Raw genomic sequence first — 19134 nt, forward strand, 5'->3', positions numbered from 1 at the left:
CTTCTTCCTCTTCAACCTTTCAATAGCTTACATTTGCATTCCTTCTTTATCTTTCCTTTATCAAACTATATTTTCGTACCTTTTCATCATCTCAAACAACTGGGGAGCTTTAAAGGAAATGGTCAAGAAAAAAGATATGAATTTTTTTATGTTTATATTCATTTTATTCATCGATCATTACTAAACTATTCTATTATAATAAGAACAAAAGAAAGAACATACCAAAAAATCTTAGGAGCCGGTCATTAATTACAAATACCACGTGCTTTCATGATTTTTGCAACTACTTACATTGAGCACGACATATACTTGAGCATAATCCAAATTCTTACTCGTGGGACACAAGTGACTAAATCCTAGTTTATAAAAAAGAGAGGTATAATCCTCTACAAGTGATTATCAATTTTGCATAACTCAACATATTTTATTATGTACTTAAAATGTTTCAATACATTCTAACACCAAAACCCTTTCTTTATTTCAACCAAATCTACTTTTTCTCATGAAATAATCTAACACTTTCAAGAATGGTTATGAAATTCATGAAAAAAAAGACACTTAATTCCAAAATCCATATACATAATATGCTCTCACACCAATCCCATGCAAACAAAATACTTATAAGAGATATTTGATTTGCAAATTGTAGATAAAATTAAATTAAGCTCATTCCATTAATGTATAAGACTACAACATGATTGAGATAATGTACTTTGTTTTCAAGAACCATGCTCATATTTGAGAACACCAATTTTACCAAAGGTCACATTTGGTATTCATGGGATGATGAGCATGATTGAGTGGGAAGAGTTGTGTGTTGATGGAGATGAATGTGATACAATTTTAGTGCAATTAGGCCATAGAGGGTGGAGGAATCAATGGCTTAAAATCAGGTGGAGTGTGGGAAATGCCTCAACCTTCTACAGATATTGTGCATGGACCATGGACCAGCCTTGCATTCTCCCTCACTCATGCAATTTCTGTGCCACTTCAATATATACATTGAGTCCTTTTTCTCAACTCTTTAATTTAGGGCAGTCAGCTGGCTTTAACTCATATAAATTGAACCCAAAAATACATTAAAGTTGGGTTACATCCAGTGGTATGCAAGAATTTTGAACACAGCAAAGACCAAGTTTTCAAGTTACTCTTTGTGTCCTGCGCAAGGAATCTCAAGCCACTTTCCAATGTAGAAGCAACTTTTTGAGGCCACATCATTTCAACTTTCAGGACCCAAATGCAACACTATGGGCAGGGAAGGTGAGGATTTTTTATTTAAATATTATTATTATTTTTAAAAAATAGTATTTCATAAAATGTTTACAAAATTACCCTAATAAAATCATTTTTTTTATAAAAAAAAAACACAAAACAAAAACCCAAGTATATAAATTTTAAACGTCACATAAAAATAATTAAAATTTTGCATATTTTTGGATCAAAGGTATTACTAATCATTCAGGTATTTTCTTTTAATGATATAAATATTAGTTTTTACTATCTTAAATACAACCTTTAATCGATAAGTGAATAAAATTTGAAACCATCTGATGGTTTTTTTTCCAATGAGTGTGAAAGTACACTTTTCCTTTTGAAGGGAAGAACAGGTATTACGATTTTGAGATCATATGGGCGTAGCTGTGAGGTTGAATAGATACCTGAAAAATGGGCTTAAAATATTCTTCAAGTCCTTGAAAAAGAAAGCCACTTTACATGATCCTGTGGAAGAGTTAATATGAAAAGCTGGATTAAAAAATGTAGCTTCACTGATATTGTCAAAGGTATATATTTGCAAACTTTTGAAAGCAACAAACAAAGCATAGGTCTGGGGATCAATGTACTTTATATGCACATGAAGGGTAATCAGAACTGCACTATAAAAAGTAGTCCAAGAGTGCATGATTCCACGAGCTTGATGTCTGATATTCACATGGGCAGAGAATTGGGGACCATTCTTGGATCAAAATGGTTGAAGTGGCACCCTTGTCCCTTTCACTTACTTCAAAAGCATCAAGTTCACATTCACTCCAAGTTGGGAGAGAAGCAAGCCCAATTTTAAACAGCTAAGCCTGTTTTTATCTGCCAAACACTAAATTTAGCAAAGTTTAAAGTCTAACTGCTCGACCCAAATTTGGGTTTGTCGTGTTTAATGATGATGGATCACACTGAAAGTGTAACTAAACATCCCTGTTAATTCATTCAGGATCTAAACCCACCAAGTTTGGCATTTAAAGCCATGAGACAAAGGATTTAATCAACAATCAATGTTTCACTAAAAATATTCTAATGGATCATTTTCGGGTAGCTGATCATAATATCATATGTAGAAGTATATGGTAGAAGCTTAAGATTGGATATGAAAAGAAAATGTGTTAGAAGCTTAAAAAGAAGATAATTAAGGTACTATAGTATCCCTAATAAAGGAGAAGCTCAAAGGTCTGAGTTGAACATCAAATACATGTTCTACTGCAGCATTATTAGCAAATTCCTGAGAAGTTGTCCCAAGAGGAGGAGCCAGGGGTCCAGCCATGGTCTGTCATGGTGGCAACCGGACTGGATGAAGTTAGTTGTGGGATATCAAGTCCAATATCATCCTCTGTTATGCTAGAAGACTGCTTGATGGAGAGACCATTGTCGCTGTACCACTCGGGGATGTTTGGTGCAGGATGAAAAATGAGCATATCAGATAAGTCTTCATTCATGGAATTGACATCATCTGCTGGTTCTTGCTTTGGTTTTGCTCCTGCATAAATCGGGGGAAATAAAAAATTCTTTGCTAATATCTGACCCAAGCACGAGAATAATAATACTGAATATAAATTAGAAGGAAGAAGGGTTTCAATTTCAAAGATGGAAAATGGCTCAATAAAGTCATGTAGGATGTTAAACATAGATAGTGGTGGTAAAGGTGACAGTGATAATAGAGGCAAAACTAGGGTGCAACTTCAAAAAATAAAAAATGAAAAGGATAAAAAGAAATGAAGAATAAAAACCAAAAGATATATATATCATCATCCTGTGTCTTTCTGGCCCTAGAATTGTAAGTTCATGAGAACTGTGGACCTAAACAAAATTACAAGAAGTTTTGCTTGAAGAAATAAATATGCTTTTTAATAGTAAAATTCTTCGCAAACAATAACCTAATTTGATGGGTACAGTCCAACTCATCCATTAAAACTATGTAATTTTGGTCCATTTGAAAATTAGATTGCATTGTTCTTGACCATATGACTTGCATGGTCCAATACATGAATTTAATACAAAAAGCTCGAAGCTCTACGGCATTGGGTAGCAAAGGATTTACCAAGAATACATGCTTGAGTGCCAGTTTCATTTAGGAAGAGCTGCTAATGAAAGAGATGGCAAATTGGAGAAGTTTGAATGAAGTAACCAAATTTAGTGTTTTGAATATTGACTTAATGCTACAAAGAGCATCACTTACCCAGAAATTCTGTAGGGCAACCTTCTGGCATTTTTATATTAAATAATAACAAAAAAAAGGGGGGAGTTGACTCTAGTCTCCTATGATTTTTCTGCATCACTTCCATACCACAATAGCAATGAAATTACCATTAGAGTAGGAAAAGTATTATTTCCATAAATCTTGTTCCATTTCAGGAACTTTCTTTTCTTTTTCAGGTTTTTATTACACATCATCATATCAGGCCATTAGAGAAAGAGAGAAAGACTTGGTCCGTTTACCTCCTAAGCATTCAATCAAAGTTAAATCAGAACTGAGCATTAATGGGACAGTGGCTCAAAGCATTAAAATGGAATATATCACAGTATTGATGTATCCAATCCACTGAAACTCAGGCAAGTTTGTCCATAGGTTTAAGTACTACACAGACATAAGCACCCAGCATATTTATTACAGAAAGCAATGCATCTCAAACTCGTGGAAACTAAAAACATTTTAAGATCCGGAATAATTTGCGCTGTTTGATTCCCATTTTGGAAGAAGTTTGCTTTCTCTAAGCATAAAAAACTGCAACATGCTAACAGGCAGCAAGTAAATGAAAACAGGCAGATGAAAATGAAGGGTTCAGTGTTCAAACTAACAACTTACCAGTAGAGGGCTGAAGAGAGGTTGAATCATCCCACTGAGGACCAGATACAAATGGAGGATTTGTACTGCTTCCACTAAAAAACAGTTCAAAGTCATTGAGCATATGCTTCTCTTCTTGTGAACCGAATGAAGCTTGCCTCCTGGAGGAGTCATTGCACACCATTGCCTGAGCTTGACCTATCAGTTCATCCAATAACCCACAATTGCTGCTACTTGAGCTGATCTTCATATTGTCGGCAGTATACGGGTGTGTTTTTTTGGAAAATTGGCTTGAAGGGAGCTCTGGATTTATTGAAAAATCCAAGACAGGTGGGACCATTTGGTCAAATTTGAATTGGGTTTGCAGAATTGGCAGTGAATTCTGACAGAAAGTCACTGGATTCAATTGGAGGGGGGAAATGTGAGAGAATTGGTTGGGCAGAGATGAACTCGGAAGAGGAGATGGCAATGATGCCTGTGAGAATGGAAGAGGGAAATCAGGTCCAGTGTCACCCGATCGCTTGTAGCGTTGATAAGGGGGTGTGAGAATTGGGGAAGTTTGGTGGGCTGAAAGAGTAGTGATTGGGTCGAAGAGGGATAGAGAAGAACTGAAGGCGGGTTTGAATTGGGGCGATGAGGAGAAGAGAGTTTGAGATGGTGGACAGGGAGATTGTGGGTATGGGGGGTTTTGGAAGTTGGGCTGGTTGACGGTATTGCTCTGATTTTGAACTTGTTGTGGGTAGACAGGCAGGCCTTGGCGAAGGCGCCTCTTAATTCTAGTGTTCCAGTAGTTTTTTATCTCGTTGTCTGTTCGCCCGGGCAACTACATAGAAAGAAACATCACAGAGATGAATCAGAGAAATAGGAAATTGCAAGTTCTAGAAGTAATTGTGTTGATTTCTGAGCAATGGCGGGGAAGAGAATAGAAATTGCAAATGGGTATCTGTACCCAAGCTGACAGAAGAAAGAAGAAACTAAGCAAAAGAAATATCTGCTCCGCTTGGTAACTGAGAAAGTGAATCAAAATTTTGAATCATGAACCTCAACCTCCAACTCAAATTAGCCTAATAACATCATTCCACTCTATTGAGGTGAAAACCTCGATTTGCAGACACACGAAACAAACAATTTTAGAAGACGGGGAAAAAAAACAAAAACCAAACACCTGAATTCATTTTCTCAGCAACCAAACTAGAGCTAAAAATACACAACAAGGAGGAAAAAAGAAGTTTGCAGGAAAGGTTCAAACCCAAGAAAAATTCGGATAATCAAGGGAATGGATCGAAACAATACTGCAAAAAATAAAATCCAAAAAAATATAAAACAAGAACAAATTAAAAATTGCAGAAACAGACACAGACACCAGGGTACCTGAGCGGCCATGCGAGCCCATTTGTTGCCCAATTTGGCATGCAGCTCGAGAATCACCCTCTCCTCCTCAGCAGAGAAGGAACCCTTCTTCAGATTGGGCCTCAGATGGTTCGCCCACCTTAATCTGCAGCTCTTCCCACAGCGAGCCAGCCCCGAATTCTTCTGAACAGCGTTCCAGTTGCCCTCGCCGTGCTTCGTCACGTACTCCACCAATATGGCGTCCTCCGCTGCCGTCCATGGCCCCTTCTTCAACGCCACACCGCCGGCGTCGCTACCACCATTCTCCGGCCGGTCTTCAACTCCGGCACCGCTGCTGTTGGCCACCATTCGGAACCACCACCACCACGCAGCAACAGAACTCAACACGATTCTTTTTTTTTTTTTTTGTCTCTATGTAAGCTATATCTATGTAGGTTAGCTCTGTACTTTTTCTATGTACTTTACAGCGAGAGAGAAGTGTTTGGAGAGAGAGAAACAGGGGATTTTCTTTTATAAGGTGGCGACTGTGAGTTTGTAGTAGAATAATACTGTTCTGGGAAAATGGGCTGCGAAAGGTTTGGTGTTGTTTGGACAGAGATTGTGCATGGAGAAATCTTTTTCTGGGAAAATGAGCTGTGGGAAATTGTGGTGAGAGAAAGGCAATGATAGTGGGGTCAGGTGGTCTATTCTCTCAGCTCCAGATTTGGTGGTGTTTGGACACAGAGAAAAAGACACAGATTTTGTTCGAAGGGTAAAAATAAACTCTGAGATAGTCCTTTTCTGGGAAATTCGGCTCAGAGGGAGAAAGAGAAAGATGGTGGGGTTGGGAAGTCTTTTTCCTCAGACTAATCAAGGCATGGAGGGTGTAAGGAGAGAGAAACAGAGGCAGAGGTTTTCTTCCAAGAGTGGGAGTTCGTAATAGAACAATCCTTTTCCGGAAAAATAAAGCGAGGAAGTCCTCTCGGGGAAATTGGGCTATGGCAAGATAGAGAAGGTGGGGTCGCAGCCCTTCTCCATCAAGCCAAGGGTTGGAGGTGTTTGGAGAGAGAAACAGAGAATCAGAGTTTTTCTCGTGAGTTTCTAATGGGACTCATCCTTTTCTGGGAAAATGGAGGGTGAGAGAGAAATGTGGGTGGGGTTATAACCTTATGTGGGGTGGGCTTGAGGAATGGGGTTTTGATATTGAGAGTGACAGCAAGGTTGAGGCGTAGAGGAGGGTAAGGAATCGAGCCTCAATTGGGCTGTCACACTCTTTTTTTCTGTACATGGGTAACGCGCTTTCAAATTCCAGGGCCTTGGAATTTGATTTTCCACCTCTTATTTTTCCTTGGAAAACAGACTGATTTTCACACGCTGGATGATGCAATGGCGAGGGCAAATCTGATATTATGTCAAAACCACAGGGCCTTAGTTTTACATGAAATTCAGAGTTTCGTCAGCCTCTAAATGATCCGGATTGACACTGCAGCCACTTGAACATGCTCCATACAAATTTCACTCTCAAGATAATTTTAGACTTTCAAAAGATAATTAAAATTTAGGTATTTGAAAAGGGGTGTAAATTATGCAACCTATATCATGGATATAACAGAGTCAATCCCAATCCCAATCCCAATATGAAATTTTAAGTTATCACTTTGACCGGTTCTCGAATTCATGGGGTGCAAGAAGGATGTTGTGTTATGATATTTCGTATCGTTTTAAGGTATAAAATTTTTGATATTACATAATAAACTCCTGTTAAGTATGTAAATGTATTTAGAAACCGTCAGAGTCCATTGGACTAAATGGACGATATTTATATGGGAAAGACGTGGGTAAGTAGGCATAATACATTGGACCTAATTCAATCTATTTCATGATAATAAAAAATTTCAAAATTAGTTTAGCACATGAGAGAAACAGGCATGAAAACGTGTGGCTCTGTGGGAATGAAGAAAACAAAATAAAAAATAGTCATAGCCAACTAGCTTTGACTTGTATGGGATGATGAGTTGGGAAGATTCAAGGTAGTTGCAAAACGGGATCTATCCTTATATAAACACCTTTTCATAAAGAAGCAGAACAAGAACTCTAGAGAAAAAGGAGAGAGACATACTGACATACTTCTCCTTAGAGCTTCAACATCTCCATGGCTTTGTTCTTCAACTTCTTCAGCTGTTTCTCAGAATCTTCAGAAGCCTCAGCTCACACATGTGAAGGTGGTGTTTGTAGATTAAGCGACAGAAAGATCCATGGACAAACCTCCAAGAAGAAGAAGCAACACAGGGCATGCGTTTGGAATTCATTTCCTGGCTTTTTGATGAAAAAGGGTTGAAGGGTTTTTCTTTCTTCTTTTTTTCATTTTTTTCCTGGGAGTATCAAAATCATGTAGCATATATATACGATTAGCTAGAAGATTGAAGGGCATGGAGGATCTGAAGTTGAAGTTGCACAAAGGGTCAGGAATGTGTTTATGAGGATATGTCTCTTTCTCTCTCTCTGTTTTTCCTTCTTGTTGAATTGGCTACATGATTTCTTGGTGCCAATGTTGTAGATCACATTCAGCCAATTAGGCCAAGGAATGAATCATTCATGTAGTGGGCTTCTTTATGAGAAATGAAATGGCATGCCAATTTACAGACAAAAACAACATCAAAAAAGGAATCCAGTAACATTGCAAATTCATTTTCTTCCTAAAAAAAATGAGTTGGTTTTCTGTTTCCCATTAGGGATTTTCGTTTTCCCATCAGATGATAGCCATCAATGCAAAATCCATTTACATCCAAGAGACAAAATTCCCACAAGGCCATTTGTAAAGCATATTTTCATACTATTTCTGTCAATAAACATCATTCCAATAAAATTGGGAAACCACAGAAGTGAGAATTTATTGTGAGAGAGAGAGAGAGAGAGAGAGAGAGAGAGAGGCTTATCCATTAGAATGATCTCATTCCAGGAACAACCCATTTGCGGGAAACAAGAGAATTAAAGCACAAAATAGATAAAAAGCAGATCTCCTTCCCCATTTTGAGAAATTATATTCTATCACATGTACATAATGGCGCCAGCAGATGCAAGAAAAAGATTTTGAACCATCAAAGCAATTACATAAAATGCATATTACACCTGAAATCTAAATAATTGATCCTCATCCGCCTGTAATTGATGTACAATGCATCAACTGAGAGTTTTATGTGTAAATCTGGAGACTAAAAACTTGTAAATACCCAATAAAAATCACAGTACAAATCATCCTTGTATTCTCTTCTAAGGTTCTAGATTTTCTGAGAAAACATGAATGTGGCCGCTGCAAAGTCAGTAGTCCTCATTTGGAAATGAAGATTAAAACAAGTAGCTCTGCTTGCAATTATCTTTCCTTGGATCCGTAGAATCGCATCTGGAGCATGCTACCAAATTTTGAATTCATCTGAGTTGTACAACTCCATTTTATCCATGAGTAAATCACAGTCCAAGACTTGAACCAAGTCATCTCAAAGTTTTTGACCCGGACCGAAAATGATGTATCCAAGCAGGGGCTTCTTTCACTTGTGATGCAACTAAGCAGAGACAAAATTTCACATCCTGTGATGAGCCACTCTGCTTTCTCTTCCCTTTTTGACATATTTCTCGAACAAATGCCCACTTAGAGTTGCAAAGCCAGGTCAGGCTGCTGAGAATCAACCAGAACGCCTGAAGACTGTCTCACTGGAGACCCTGATGGTTGGAAACCAATATTCAAGTCTGGAGGAAGTGTTTCCTGTCTATGCCTTGGCTGGGTATTTGGATTAAGACCTTGCCAAGGAGACTGCATCTGAAATCTAGACAAGTCAGCCGTCACTAATTGAGGGAAAATCACTGGTCTGTTTTGGAACTGTGCTTCACCTATTCGAACAGGCTGTGGAACAAAGGCCTGAAGTGGAAAACTGTTCTTCTCGGACTGAAAATGCATCCCACCAGAAACAGGATATTCACCTCGAAATCGTGTAACTTGTGGGTGGAGCTCCCTCGTTGGATTGTACAGGGAATCTGCAGAAATATGATTTTTGGGTGTAATTGAATTTTCTGCAACTGGTTTAAACCCTCCAGCCCCTATGGACATCCATGCCCGTGCTGCAGTAGCTGCAGCATTGCTTGAATCACTTCTTGGGGATGGGATTGATGGCATAGCAGGTGGACTATCAACTGGGGAATGATTTGAAGATTTCTGCTGCTTTTGAGCCTTTTCAGCTAATTTCCTCATCAACTGAACTGGGTCACTGAGACCCTGCTCTGCTCCATGGGGAAGGTAAGTAGGCACTCTAGCCATTTGACTCGGAACAGTATCAGAGGCAGAACCAATCATTTTATTACCATCTATTCTACTTGAGGGTTTTCCATTGGTCAATCCTCCTGCAACAACTCCATTAGTATCTGGCAGCTTAAAGGGTAGCGACTGCAAAATATTCCTGTTTCTTGACACAGCCTCCATTGATCTGGGAGTTGCAGCCTCTGAACCATTCAGGAGCTGCTTTTCTGAAACAAGATCTGCATGGTTTTGACTGGCTGAGGGTGGGCAATTCAATTCAACTTGCTTTAAAACCTTATTCTCAGGCTGGGTAAAATTCCTGGATAGTGGGTTTTGCTGCTGATTACCAGTATTGACAGGGGGAGTGGATTTTGTTCCAGCAGAACCAAACAAAGATTGTTTCCTTTCTGTAGTAGGTGCACTAGCAGGACAAAACAAAGATTGCTTCCCTTCTAAAGTAGGCCCACTAACAAAATGCTCCTTGGCAGGAACTGGGGATCTAGAAATTTTGTCATCCTTCCGCAAAACAGCATTATGCTGCAACTTTGGAACCAAAAAAGGTTCCTTTTGTATGCGAGTTTCAAGCATTAAAACTGGGGTCGGAAGTGGCTCAAATTCTCCAACCCACCCACGACCAAATTTGGACCCCACAGGAAGTGCCTGCTCAATCCTCTGGGAGGCAACTTTCCAAGCAACAGGTCCAAGAGTAGCAGCAAAACGAGCTAGGCTCCTAGCGTAAGAATGATCTGCATGAAGCCCAACCTGATTCAGAAAAAGAAACTGATGAGTACAAATGCAGAGCATTCAAGGGGAGAGATGTAAATTTAATGGCTACATACAGCAACCAGTTGTTTGGCTTCAGCCTCAAAGGTATTAAATATTGTCTCAGATCCAACAATTGGTTGATTGGATATGCTATATGTTGCACGACGGTTCTCATCAAGCACAAATGGCTTCCTCCCGAATTTAGAAAGGAGACCCTTTCCTAAAACAATAAGGCAATCCAACAATTAGAAGGCAACAACATGATCATGATAACATAAACTACTAAATGGAATATCTAGAGATAATAAAACAAAAAACAATAGTTGTCAACTTGTAAATGGTATCAGGTAAGATTTTCCTATTTCTCAGTATCAAGCACTATATCGTATCATGTATCATAAGTTCTTTTACAAATTGGAAAATGAAAACAAAATGGTGAGTAGTGCACATGCATATTATAAGACTGAAGCATAAAGCAATATATAACTAATTTCACAACAAACAATAGGGCCAAAAGAGGCAAATTTAGGCATTTATGAATATCATACAAATATGGTTTTGATGAAACCAACTTAAAAAGATGTAACATTTTAATGCATAAGTTCATTGTTAAACCACCCAATAAATTAAGCTTTAGGTATAACTTTGAGTTCCAAATTCCAATTAAACAGTTAACAAATATCGCTATGCTAAAAAATTAAAGTTCTATAAGTCTCCAACCAATATGCTAGAGAAGGAAGAATGATCACTTACAATAACTGTATAACCATGTACTTGTATAGACTGATGATATACACATGTTCACGTGTCATATTCAGATTCAACATCCAAAATGCATTTCTGTATCCTCTTAAAAGGAGAAAACAAACTCTAGAAAAATAAAACTGATATAGTAAGTAAAGGTCATCCCTCTTCTTTCATCATTCTCGAGGTCAACCCTTACACTGGAACTATATTTAAACTTCAATCTTCCATGCGCGCTTTCAAGAACACATTTATAATGTGCATATAATCATTCTCGCTCTTCCTTCCATTTTTTTGTCATCTATTTTTAATCTTAAACCATCTTTTAAACATTTTATTTTATAGGGAAATGAAATAGAATTATATCAAAAAGCACCTACACTTAAGATGCAACAAGTAGCTGTAGACACACTGTTTTGCATTACACACTCACTCACCAAATCATATTTGTCATATTGTGGACTCCAAGTTTCTAACAACCATGCATAAAATCTTAATCAGGTATTATAATGTTTTTGATTAGCAACCTTACAATGTTGAACAGCATTATATCCAGCAAGTTCCTTTGGGTTCATTCCATCTTGAAATAATTGAGTTATTATCAGATAGTCCATGGAATTGGACAAAACTTTGAGAATCTAAAGCCTTGTTAGGATTGATTTAAAGGCCTCAAAATCACTTTTGCAACAATTTTTTTTTACATATATTGTAATTGGTAAACTAACAAGTGATTGCTAAAGAATCTAACCCACTTTGGCAACAGTTTGAAAATGCAGGTAAAAGATAGCTTTCCAAAAATAATTTTCAAAGAATAAGACTTTTTACCTTAAATTGCCTATTGTGTCTTCAAAAAATTTCATTTTATGATTTTTTTTTCTTTTTTACATATTTTTCTCTCTTGTGATCTTCTAATCCAAAACCTTGTCTCATGGGATTTATATTTTAAGCTAGTCATTATAAAAGAAAACAAATCTATTTACAAATAAATTTACTTGAATTCACTTGAAATAAAAAATAAGTCTTTCAAAATTAAAATTGAAAATAGGAATAGTAATAATTGAATTTTAAATAATTACCTGAATACACTTAAAATAAAAAGAATAGTAATAATTAAATTTCAAATTTTTAACATTCTTATTTTGATCACTATACATGTTTGCAGCAATGTGGTATTCTAATTAACCAAATACTTAAATCTTATTTTTAAAATATACAGCACTTTTAACTGATTTTTTTCTTTATACACGACTAAAAGTGATTTTCCTAAAATTTGTGGCAATACCAAACTAGCCCTAACTCTATGGATGTAATAATCACAACTAAGAACAAGTCATGAAACCCACTAGCGCTCTTCTAAATAGCTTTGAAATTATATATAATTGTAGAAAATAACCACTTTGTACATACCTGAGAATAGTTCTTCTGCCTTCTCTAGATTATTATCAATCTGGGAAGGATTACTCTCAATTATAAGGCCATCAACATTGCTTGGTCTTTCACAACCACCAGCTTGGGTTGCATTAAAACCATTCTGGACATCTCCCATTGTGGCAAGAGTGGCACCTGACGAGAAATCGGAGCCAACAGGTTCCTGTGCAGTCCGGAAAATCGGCTTCTTTATTTGCTTCTTAACCAAGGGGTTGGATCTCATTTTCTGTTCTGATTTGAGATCTTTCTCAGATCGTTCTGGCTTGAGCTCTTTCTCAGAGCGTTCGGACTTGAGCTCTTTCTCAAAGCGCTCCGGCTTGAGCTCTTTCTCAGAGCGTTCTGACTTGAGCTCTTTCTCGGAGCGTTCTGACTTGAGCTCTTTCTCAGAGCGTCCAATGTCAATTCTTAACTTCTGGAATTTCTTTCTTGCCAGCTCTTGAATGGCGCGTGCCTTTCCATTGTAGTTTAGTAATAACATTATATACCAACTAAGCCCGCAAAACAAAAGCAATTGAAGATGATAAAAATAAAAAGGCCAAAACCCTTGTACCTGTTTATGGTATATGGTATCTGGGGCATTGTATTGCATTGCGTTGGTGCAAATCAGAAAAACGTCACTCTACATTCAAGAAAACCAATTTTACAAGCCAATACATATAAAGAGGCACTCTTTTCTATCAGAACATGGTTTTCTTGGGAGAAGGAATTCAAATTCAAATCAAGCAGGTTACTCAAGAAAGAAAATGGAAAACACGCATACACACATGCAGCACACACAGATGCAGGCATGCACACACACACCACACACAAATGCAGGCATGCATGCAAACAAGCTCATGCACACACAAAAGACTTCTTAATTACCAAAACACCGCAAAAATATATGCTTATATCCACATTCTTTTAATAAAAATGTATAAGGACCTTTAAGGAACCTTCTTCTATACCTAGAAAAAGTGCATCCTGTAGCATATCCTTCAGAAGGAACTTTAGAAAATGAAATACTGCAGTTCCTTTAACATTTGAAAAAGATTTTGCCTCAGTTCCATTGGAGTTTGGACTTGCTTCGTTTTATGTATAATACGGGTTCCACCATTTCAATGCTATTGTCCATATAACATAGGATCACACCCTCATCAATGTAGTTGGACAATACATTGATATGGTCTACGTGGATATTATCCAAATAACAAGAGCTAGGGAGCTGAGATGCATTACTTCAGAAATGATTTCTTTTAAGAAAATTTGTCCAACCAAGAAACAGAATGGTAACCACAAATGTGGAGAAGGATATGTAGAAATATGGGAAAGGTGATATCAGAAAATGAAAAAATCATTTTGCAAATGTTTAGCAGAGAAATTTGCTAATTTAGCAAAGTTAACATCCAATTATTCTGTGCCAGTTATTAAGCTGAGAGCAACCCTAGGCTGTTAAACCATCAAATCAAAACCAACAGAGAAGACAAGTTTCATTCTAGTAATCCAACAAAATAAGGTGCCAGATCATATGTTAGGATCATCAGATTAAACTTTTGGCACAGGAGCAAGCATCAGTAGATGACAAAGCAAAACCTACTATTGACAAACACTAAGAAAAAGTGCTTGGTTTGGAAGTAAGTGATGGGATTGAAAGACCAAATTTGAGAATTACATTAGGAAGGAGTATAATCTATGATATGTGGATACTTGCACTAGCAAAATTAGTATGCCAGACACATTGTGCCTGTGAAGGTCTCAACTTAAGTGCAAAGCCACAAGTTTGCATTTGCCATCCTCTCATGACACAGAAATTTAATATTTGAACCAGTAAAATAGAAAAATAAAATAAAAATATGAATCCCTACATGCAGCACCCCACGAAGAGGGAAAACACGGTAAACGAAAATTCAAAACTAAGAGCTGGCCACCTTCTAAACTGGTTATTCACAAGTCAACCAAACAGGTTATATCTTTCTTTGACCATGTGTACAAACACTCCTATAGAGGAGTTACATTGATATTATCGATGTAGTTGCCTAAGCTTATCAGTGTCAGATTCAAAATAGCAGGCTTCCATGAGCAATTAGTATGTCAGATGCATTGTCTGTGTGAAGGTTTCCACATACAGGCACACTGTCCATCCTAAGGTTTCCACATGCAGGTACATGTGGAGTAAATCAATGTCTTTTTGTTGTTTCTCACTTTTAAATTAAGCAACAGGAATACTTATATACAAAAACACCAAAAAGCAGCAAAACCAAGTTATGGAGGTATAGAAGCCTCACTCAAATGGTCAAAAAAAAGAAACAAAAAGAAAGATAAGAGAAGCATAAACAAAGATGACTGGCAGCTTGACAGGCATATTAGCCCCCACAACACCCCAAGCCATCCACAAAATCAAGGAAAGAAACTCTCATACCCAGAAGAGCCTCTAGCCACAAACATGGCCAACTTAAGACAATATCTTTAGTTTTGGAGCTGAAAATTCTAACCTTCAATTAGGTTCCTTCCAAAATTCACTGGGCCACATGGATTAGGAGTATTCTCCATGCCTACCTTCTCATTTATGGAAATTTTCCCATGCCAACACAACAAAGCTGCTTCGGTGACTTTGATAAAATCCAAATAATCCTAGAATGAGGGGAAAAAATCACAGGAAAGGTCTCCAGCTACGGTACGGTGAATTGAAAGGTAACCAGAAGACACCTTGTCCCACTTGTACATCAAAACCAGTTTGAAAGGAACCTCTCTATGTTAAAGTTGATTAATAATATGATCCTGTCCTAAACTGCAGGCCAAATGAAAAAACCAGTTTCGACGGAGATCCCCATAAATAATTTACCAGATATTCTATTGATAATCATAAATGTATTTCTGCATATGGAACAGCAAAATAACTCCTTTCAGAACAAACATTTGGAAGAAAGAAAAATGAACACAGAGAGAAAATACATGTAAACTGGGGTTATAAGAAAAACCCACTTTTCATGGTAACAAATGGCATCCATGAGCCAATTAATCACATCAAATACACTTTCCCACCTAAATACCACAGATGCAATATTAATTAAGAAAGTGAAGCAACAAAGGGAGGATTAACCACCACAGTTATTGATTACAAATGACATGCTTGATTGATTGAGGAAAAACGATTTATTTTAGACAGCATCAAATGCATGCATTTAACAACTAAGACCCATAAAATCTGCTAAATATGGAACATCACAATCCAACTCATCTCCAACATAAAGAAGAAATCACATATCTCTTAGACCAAAACAGGTGCATTAAATGAAGCAAATGCTAGTTATAGTTACCTCAAATTCCTCAAAGGTCCGATATGACCCATTCCCAAGTTTCTTCCTCACTGTGGCGAAGTCCATTGGATTCTCAATCACCTCATGATAATCAGGCAGCTATAAGAACCAACACAAGTTATAGACTCCAATGCAAATAATGTCTTCAAATTACATAAAGCAAATTAAGAGAGTATTTCAAACACCTCTTCAGGATCCACTGGTTCTGCATAAACACCATATATATCTTTCCTGCCACAATTCCAAACCAAAACAAATTGTATAATAAGCAACACATTATCTGACAAAAGATAACATTCATATAAATAAAGGAGTGCATCGCCTACTTCTGAAGTTTGTCAAGAATCAACTCCAGTGACTTCTTATCAGGCAATGGAATCCCAGATGAAACCTCTGCTGGCGTACCTAAACAAATCAACCACCCATGATCAAATTCCAATATCATCGGAGAAAACCAAGCAAAACCCATAAATCAAAACCAAAATACAATAATAATAACAAACCTAGAACAGAGTCCATCCCTTTTGAATCCGCCTTCCGTCCTCTTTCCTGTCAAAATCCACAGAACCCCAAACTTAAACCCAACCAACGCAAACAAATACACTTATGTCTGAAGCAGGAAGAAGGTCTGAGAAAAAAAGTAGACACAGACAGAGAGAGACAGAGACAGAGACAGAGAGAGACAGATAAGCAGACAAACAAAGAGAAATATATATATAGTTAGAGAGAGGGTAGAGAGAGAAAGGTGGTGGCGTGATCAGATTCTGTGGGGGTCGTTTTGACAGTTGACCCGACCGTTAAAACCACGCCCACCTCTCTCCCGACAGTGAGATTTAGAGAGAGAAAGAGAGAGCATTATACAAGTCCGGACCAATTACAAAAATCTCAGTGATTTCAGCTGAGCTGGACACTTCCCCCTCTCTCTCTGGCAAAGCCAATACTCAGAATCCAAACCCTCTATTGCTCAGTTCTCTCTCAGCTCACTTCGCATTTTCCCGCTTCCAGATCCGTACAATCATTTACCTCATCATCATCATCATCATCGTTATCGCCGTCGCCGTCGTCATCATCGTCTTCGCCGTCGATTCTGCGCTTTTTCAGCGGCTTATTCCCGTACTCCGATGACGACGCGGACACGCCCGACTCGTTCCCGTCCCTCCGGGTTCCACTCGGCGCCGACTCGCCAGCGCTCTCACTGTGTGGAAGCTTCAGCACCAGCTTCAGCTTCTTCTCTCTCCGCCGTTCATCCTCCTCGTCCTCGTCATCGTCGTCGACGTAATCGTCGTAGTCAATATTGTATCTGACACTTCTGCGCCGGTGGCTCCGGCGGAGGTCACGCTCGGGCTGCGCCCCCTCGGCGGTGCTCCGGCCAGCGAGATCTGACTTCGATGGCCGGCCCTTCTTCTTCCTCTTCACGATCTGAACCATTTTCTCTCTCTACTTTCTCTCTCTAAAATCCCTTCTCTCTCTTCTTTTACTCCATAGCTTCCCTTGAGGCTTGGTTTGGCCCTTTTCGAGTTAGCATCTGTGGTCCGAGCCTGTGGCTCGTCCTACGAGGCTGAGGCAAGGGGGGTGTTTTCCGTGACGGCCAAAGACGGCGTTTGTGCTGCCCGCTGCCCGTATTGGCTTTGCGTGTCCGGTTGCGTGCTGCCCGCGCTGACGTCATCCCCGCTTTTTCTAGTAATATAGATATAACAGGATAATGTGCGCGTGTGTGACACGCCCCGCTGCAGCCCGAAAATCAGGTGATTTTGGACCACCCTTCAACAGTTATGGGTTGATTCGGATGATTTAAATTGCCAAAAATTGGAAATTGTAGGGAAGTTCAGGCAAAGATTTGATGGTTCTCAGTGTAATGAAATTATTTCATTTCAGAAATATTGAAAGCAATTTAAGCGCCTTAAAAGGTTGTTTTGGTGAAAATTTTGAACCATATTTTATTAATTCCACGTGAAGTTATTTGTACCTAAAAATATATAAATTGAAGTGAATTCGACTATGGGAGAAAATTTTTGTTTTCTTTCCACGTCAGACTTTAATTCCATTATTTAATCAATTTAATTTTTGAAACAAAATATGCTCATTTATTTATATTCAATAATAGATTTTTTAAATTTCTCTATATTTTGCAAACGTGGGAGTAAATGAGTGGAAAATTGTCCAATATTTAATGAAATGAATATGTCCGCCGTTCGGACAAAGAGCTCAATCAGTAACTTGTCGACACTGCTGAAGAGACGCTCCCCGCTCAGCTTCCGCGAGTGGGACAAAAATGCTCTCATTTTCAAAAAGTTTGACACTCGAAGTCGACCGCCGTGAACTTATTTTCCCCACTAGTTTGACCAAACTGGCCCCAAAAAATTGCCTTTCCCACCTCTCCAGTCAAGGACTTCCTGGTCATTTCATTTTGTCCTTTCCACTCACGTTTAATCTCCAAAAAAAACCACAGGGTTGCACGGAAAAATTCGGACGGCAGGATCCCACCTATGGACTCCAAGATGGCGCCAGCAGGTTCCGATGCAGTGATCCGACGGCCGAGAATGCATTAGGTGGGCCACAGTGGAGTACACGTGGCAATTTTGATTCCCATGCCTAGGGATTTGTGAGAAAGTGGGTTTCAGGTTGGGCCCCACTAGTGGTGGGTCTGGGCCAATAGGAGTTGGGCCCAGAATTTAATAATGATGCCTATTTTGGTGGCCTCAGAAAGTGTCTCTTTTGGGTAACAACCGTTCGATTGAGTGCGGCCGAAAAATGAACCAATCAGATATCGTTGATGTTGAATATGAGTGCGCTGGACTTTAAAAGCAAGTGGGGCCCGCCAATATGAATTGGCAGCCCACCCGGCAGTGACACGAAAAAGCATGGAAAACGACAAGTTAATTTGTTGAGTAAGCAATGCGCCAAACTGGGCTGGGCCTACCATTCAATGTGTCTTCTTTTGTATGCACCTATAGGCCCATTATTTGGCGGGCCCCTATGTTCACATGGATGGTTTATTATTATAGTTTGAAGGAAATTTTTGTGATAGGTTCTGTTTGGCTTTTGGATTTTATGTGAGTTTGATTAAATAATAGGAAAAAAAATGGAAAATGAAGGAAGATGGAAGAAAATACAAGTGTGAATGCCAAGTTTCCTAAATTTTTTTAGGAAATGAAGAGTACATTTGACGGTGCTTTTAAGAAGTATTTTTTAAAAGGTGTTTTTTAGTCTTAGAAATTTTTACATGTATTAGAAAT

General features: G+C 38.4%; 2 protein-coding genes across 2 annotated transcripts; both read right to left on the reverse strand.

Moving 5' to 3' along the window:
• Nucleotides 1–2249: 2249 nt before the first annotated feature.
• LOC117908540 (transcription factor MYB97-like) lies at nt 2250–6722 on the reverse strand. Its single transcript, XM_034822177.1, has 3 exons — nt 5420–6722; nt 4070–4871; nt 2250–2743 (listed from the first exon to the last, which is right to left on the reverse strand). Exons 1-3 carry the CDS (start codon nt 5744–5746, stop codon nt 2478–2480), a joined length of 1395 nt encoding a protein of 464 aa, XP_034678068.1. The 5' UTR covers nt 5747–6722; the 3' UTR covers nt 2250–2477.
• A 1656-nt stretch (nt 6723–8378) lies between these two features.
• LOC117908756 lies at nt 8379–17395 on the reverse strand. Its single transcript, XM_034822463.1, has 9 exons — nt 16922–17395; nt 16402–16447; nt 16225–16303; nt 16084–16129; nt 15899–15997; nt 13153–13221; nt 12582–13053; nt 10505–10650; nt 8379–10427 (listed from the first exon to the last, which is right to left on the reverse strand). Exons 1-9 carry the CDS (start codon nt 17324–17326, stop codon nt 9024–9026), a joined length of 2766 nt encoding a protein of 921 aa, XP_034678354.1. The 5' UTR covers nt 17327–17395; the 3' UTR covers nt 8379–9023.
• Between the last annotated feature and the right edge of the window lie 1739 nt (nt 17396–19134).

This window comes from Vitis riparia, chromosome 19, assembly GCF_004353265.1.
Source record: "Vitis riparia cultivar Riparia Gloire de Montpellier isolate 1030 chromosome 19, EGFV_Vit.rip_1.0, whole genome shotgun sequence".
NCBI classification, from domain to species: Eukaryota; Viridiplantae; Streptophyta; class Magnoliopsida; order Vitales; family Vitaceae; genus Vitis; species Vitis riparia.

What these genes read in the sequence shown, in the direction of transcription:
- LOC117908756 (XM_034822463.1), bottom strand. Translation starts at nt 17,326, where the DNA reads ATGGTTCAGATCGTGAAGAGGAAGAAGAAGGGCCGGCCATCGAAGTCA. An exon ending in AGGGATGGACTCTGTTCTAG is followed by an intron (nt 16,304 to 16,401) that starts GTTTGTTATTAT and finishes TGATTTGTTTAG; the next exon opens with GTACGCCAGCAGAGGTTTCA. An exon ending in GGCAGAAGAACTATTCTCAG is followed by an intron (nt 10,651 to 12,581) that starts GTATGTACAAAG and finishes TTATTGTTTTAG; the next exon opens with GAAAGGGTCTCCTTTCTAAA.
- LOC117908540 (XM_034822177.1), bottom strand. Translation starts at nt 5,746, where the DNA reads ATGGTGGCCAACAGCAGCGGTGCCGGAGTTGAAGACCGGCCGGAGAAT. An exon ending in GGGCTCGCATGGCCGCTCAG is followed by an intron (nt 4,872 to 5,419) that starts GTACCCTGGTGT and finishes CTTTCTATGTAG; the next exon opens with TTGCCCGGGCGAACAGACAA. An exon ending in CTCTCTTCAGCCCTCTACTG is followed by an intron (nt 2,744 to 4,069) that starts GTAAGTTGTTAG and finishes CGATTTATGCAG; the next exon opens with GAGCAAAACCAAAGCAAGAA.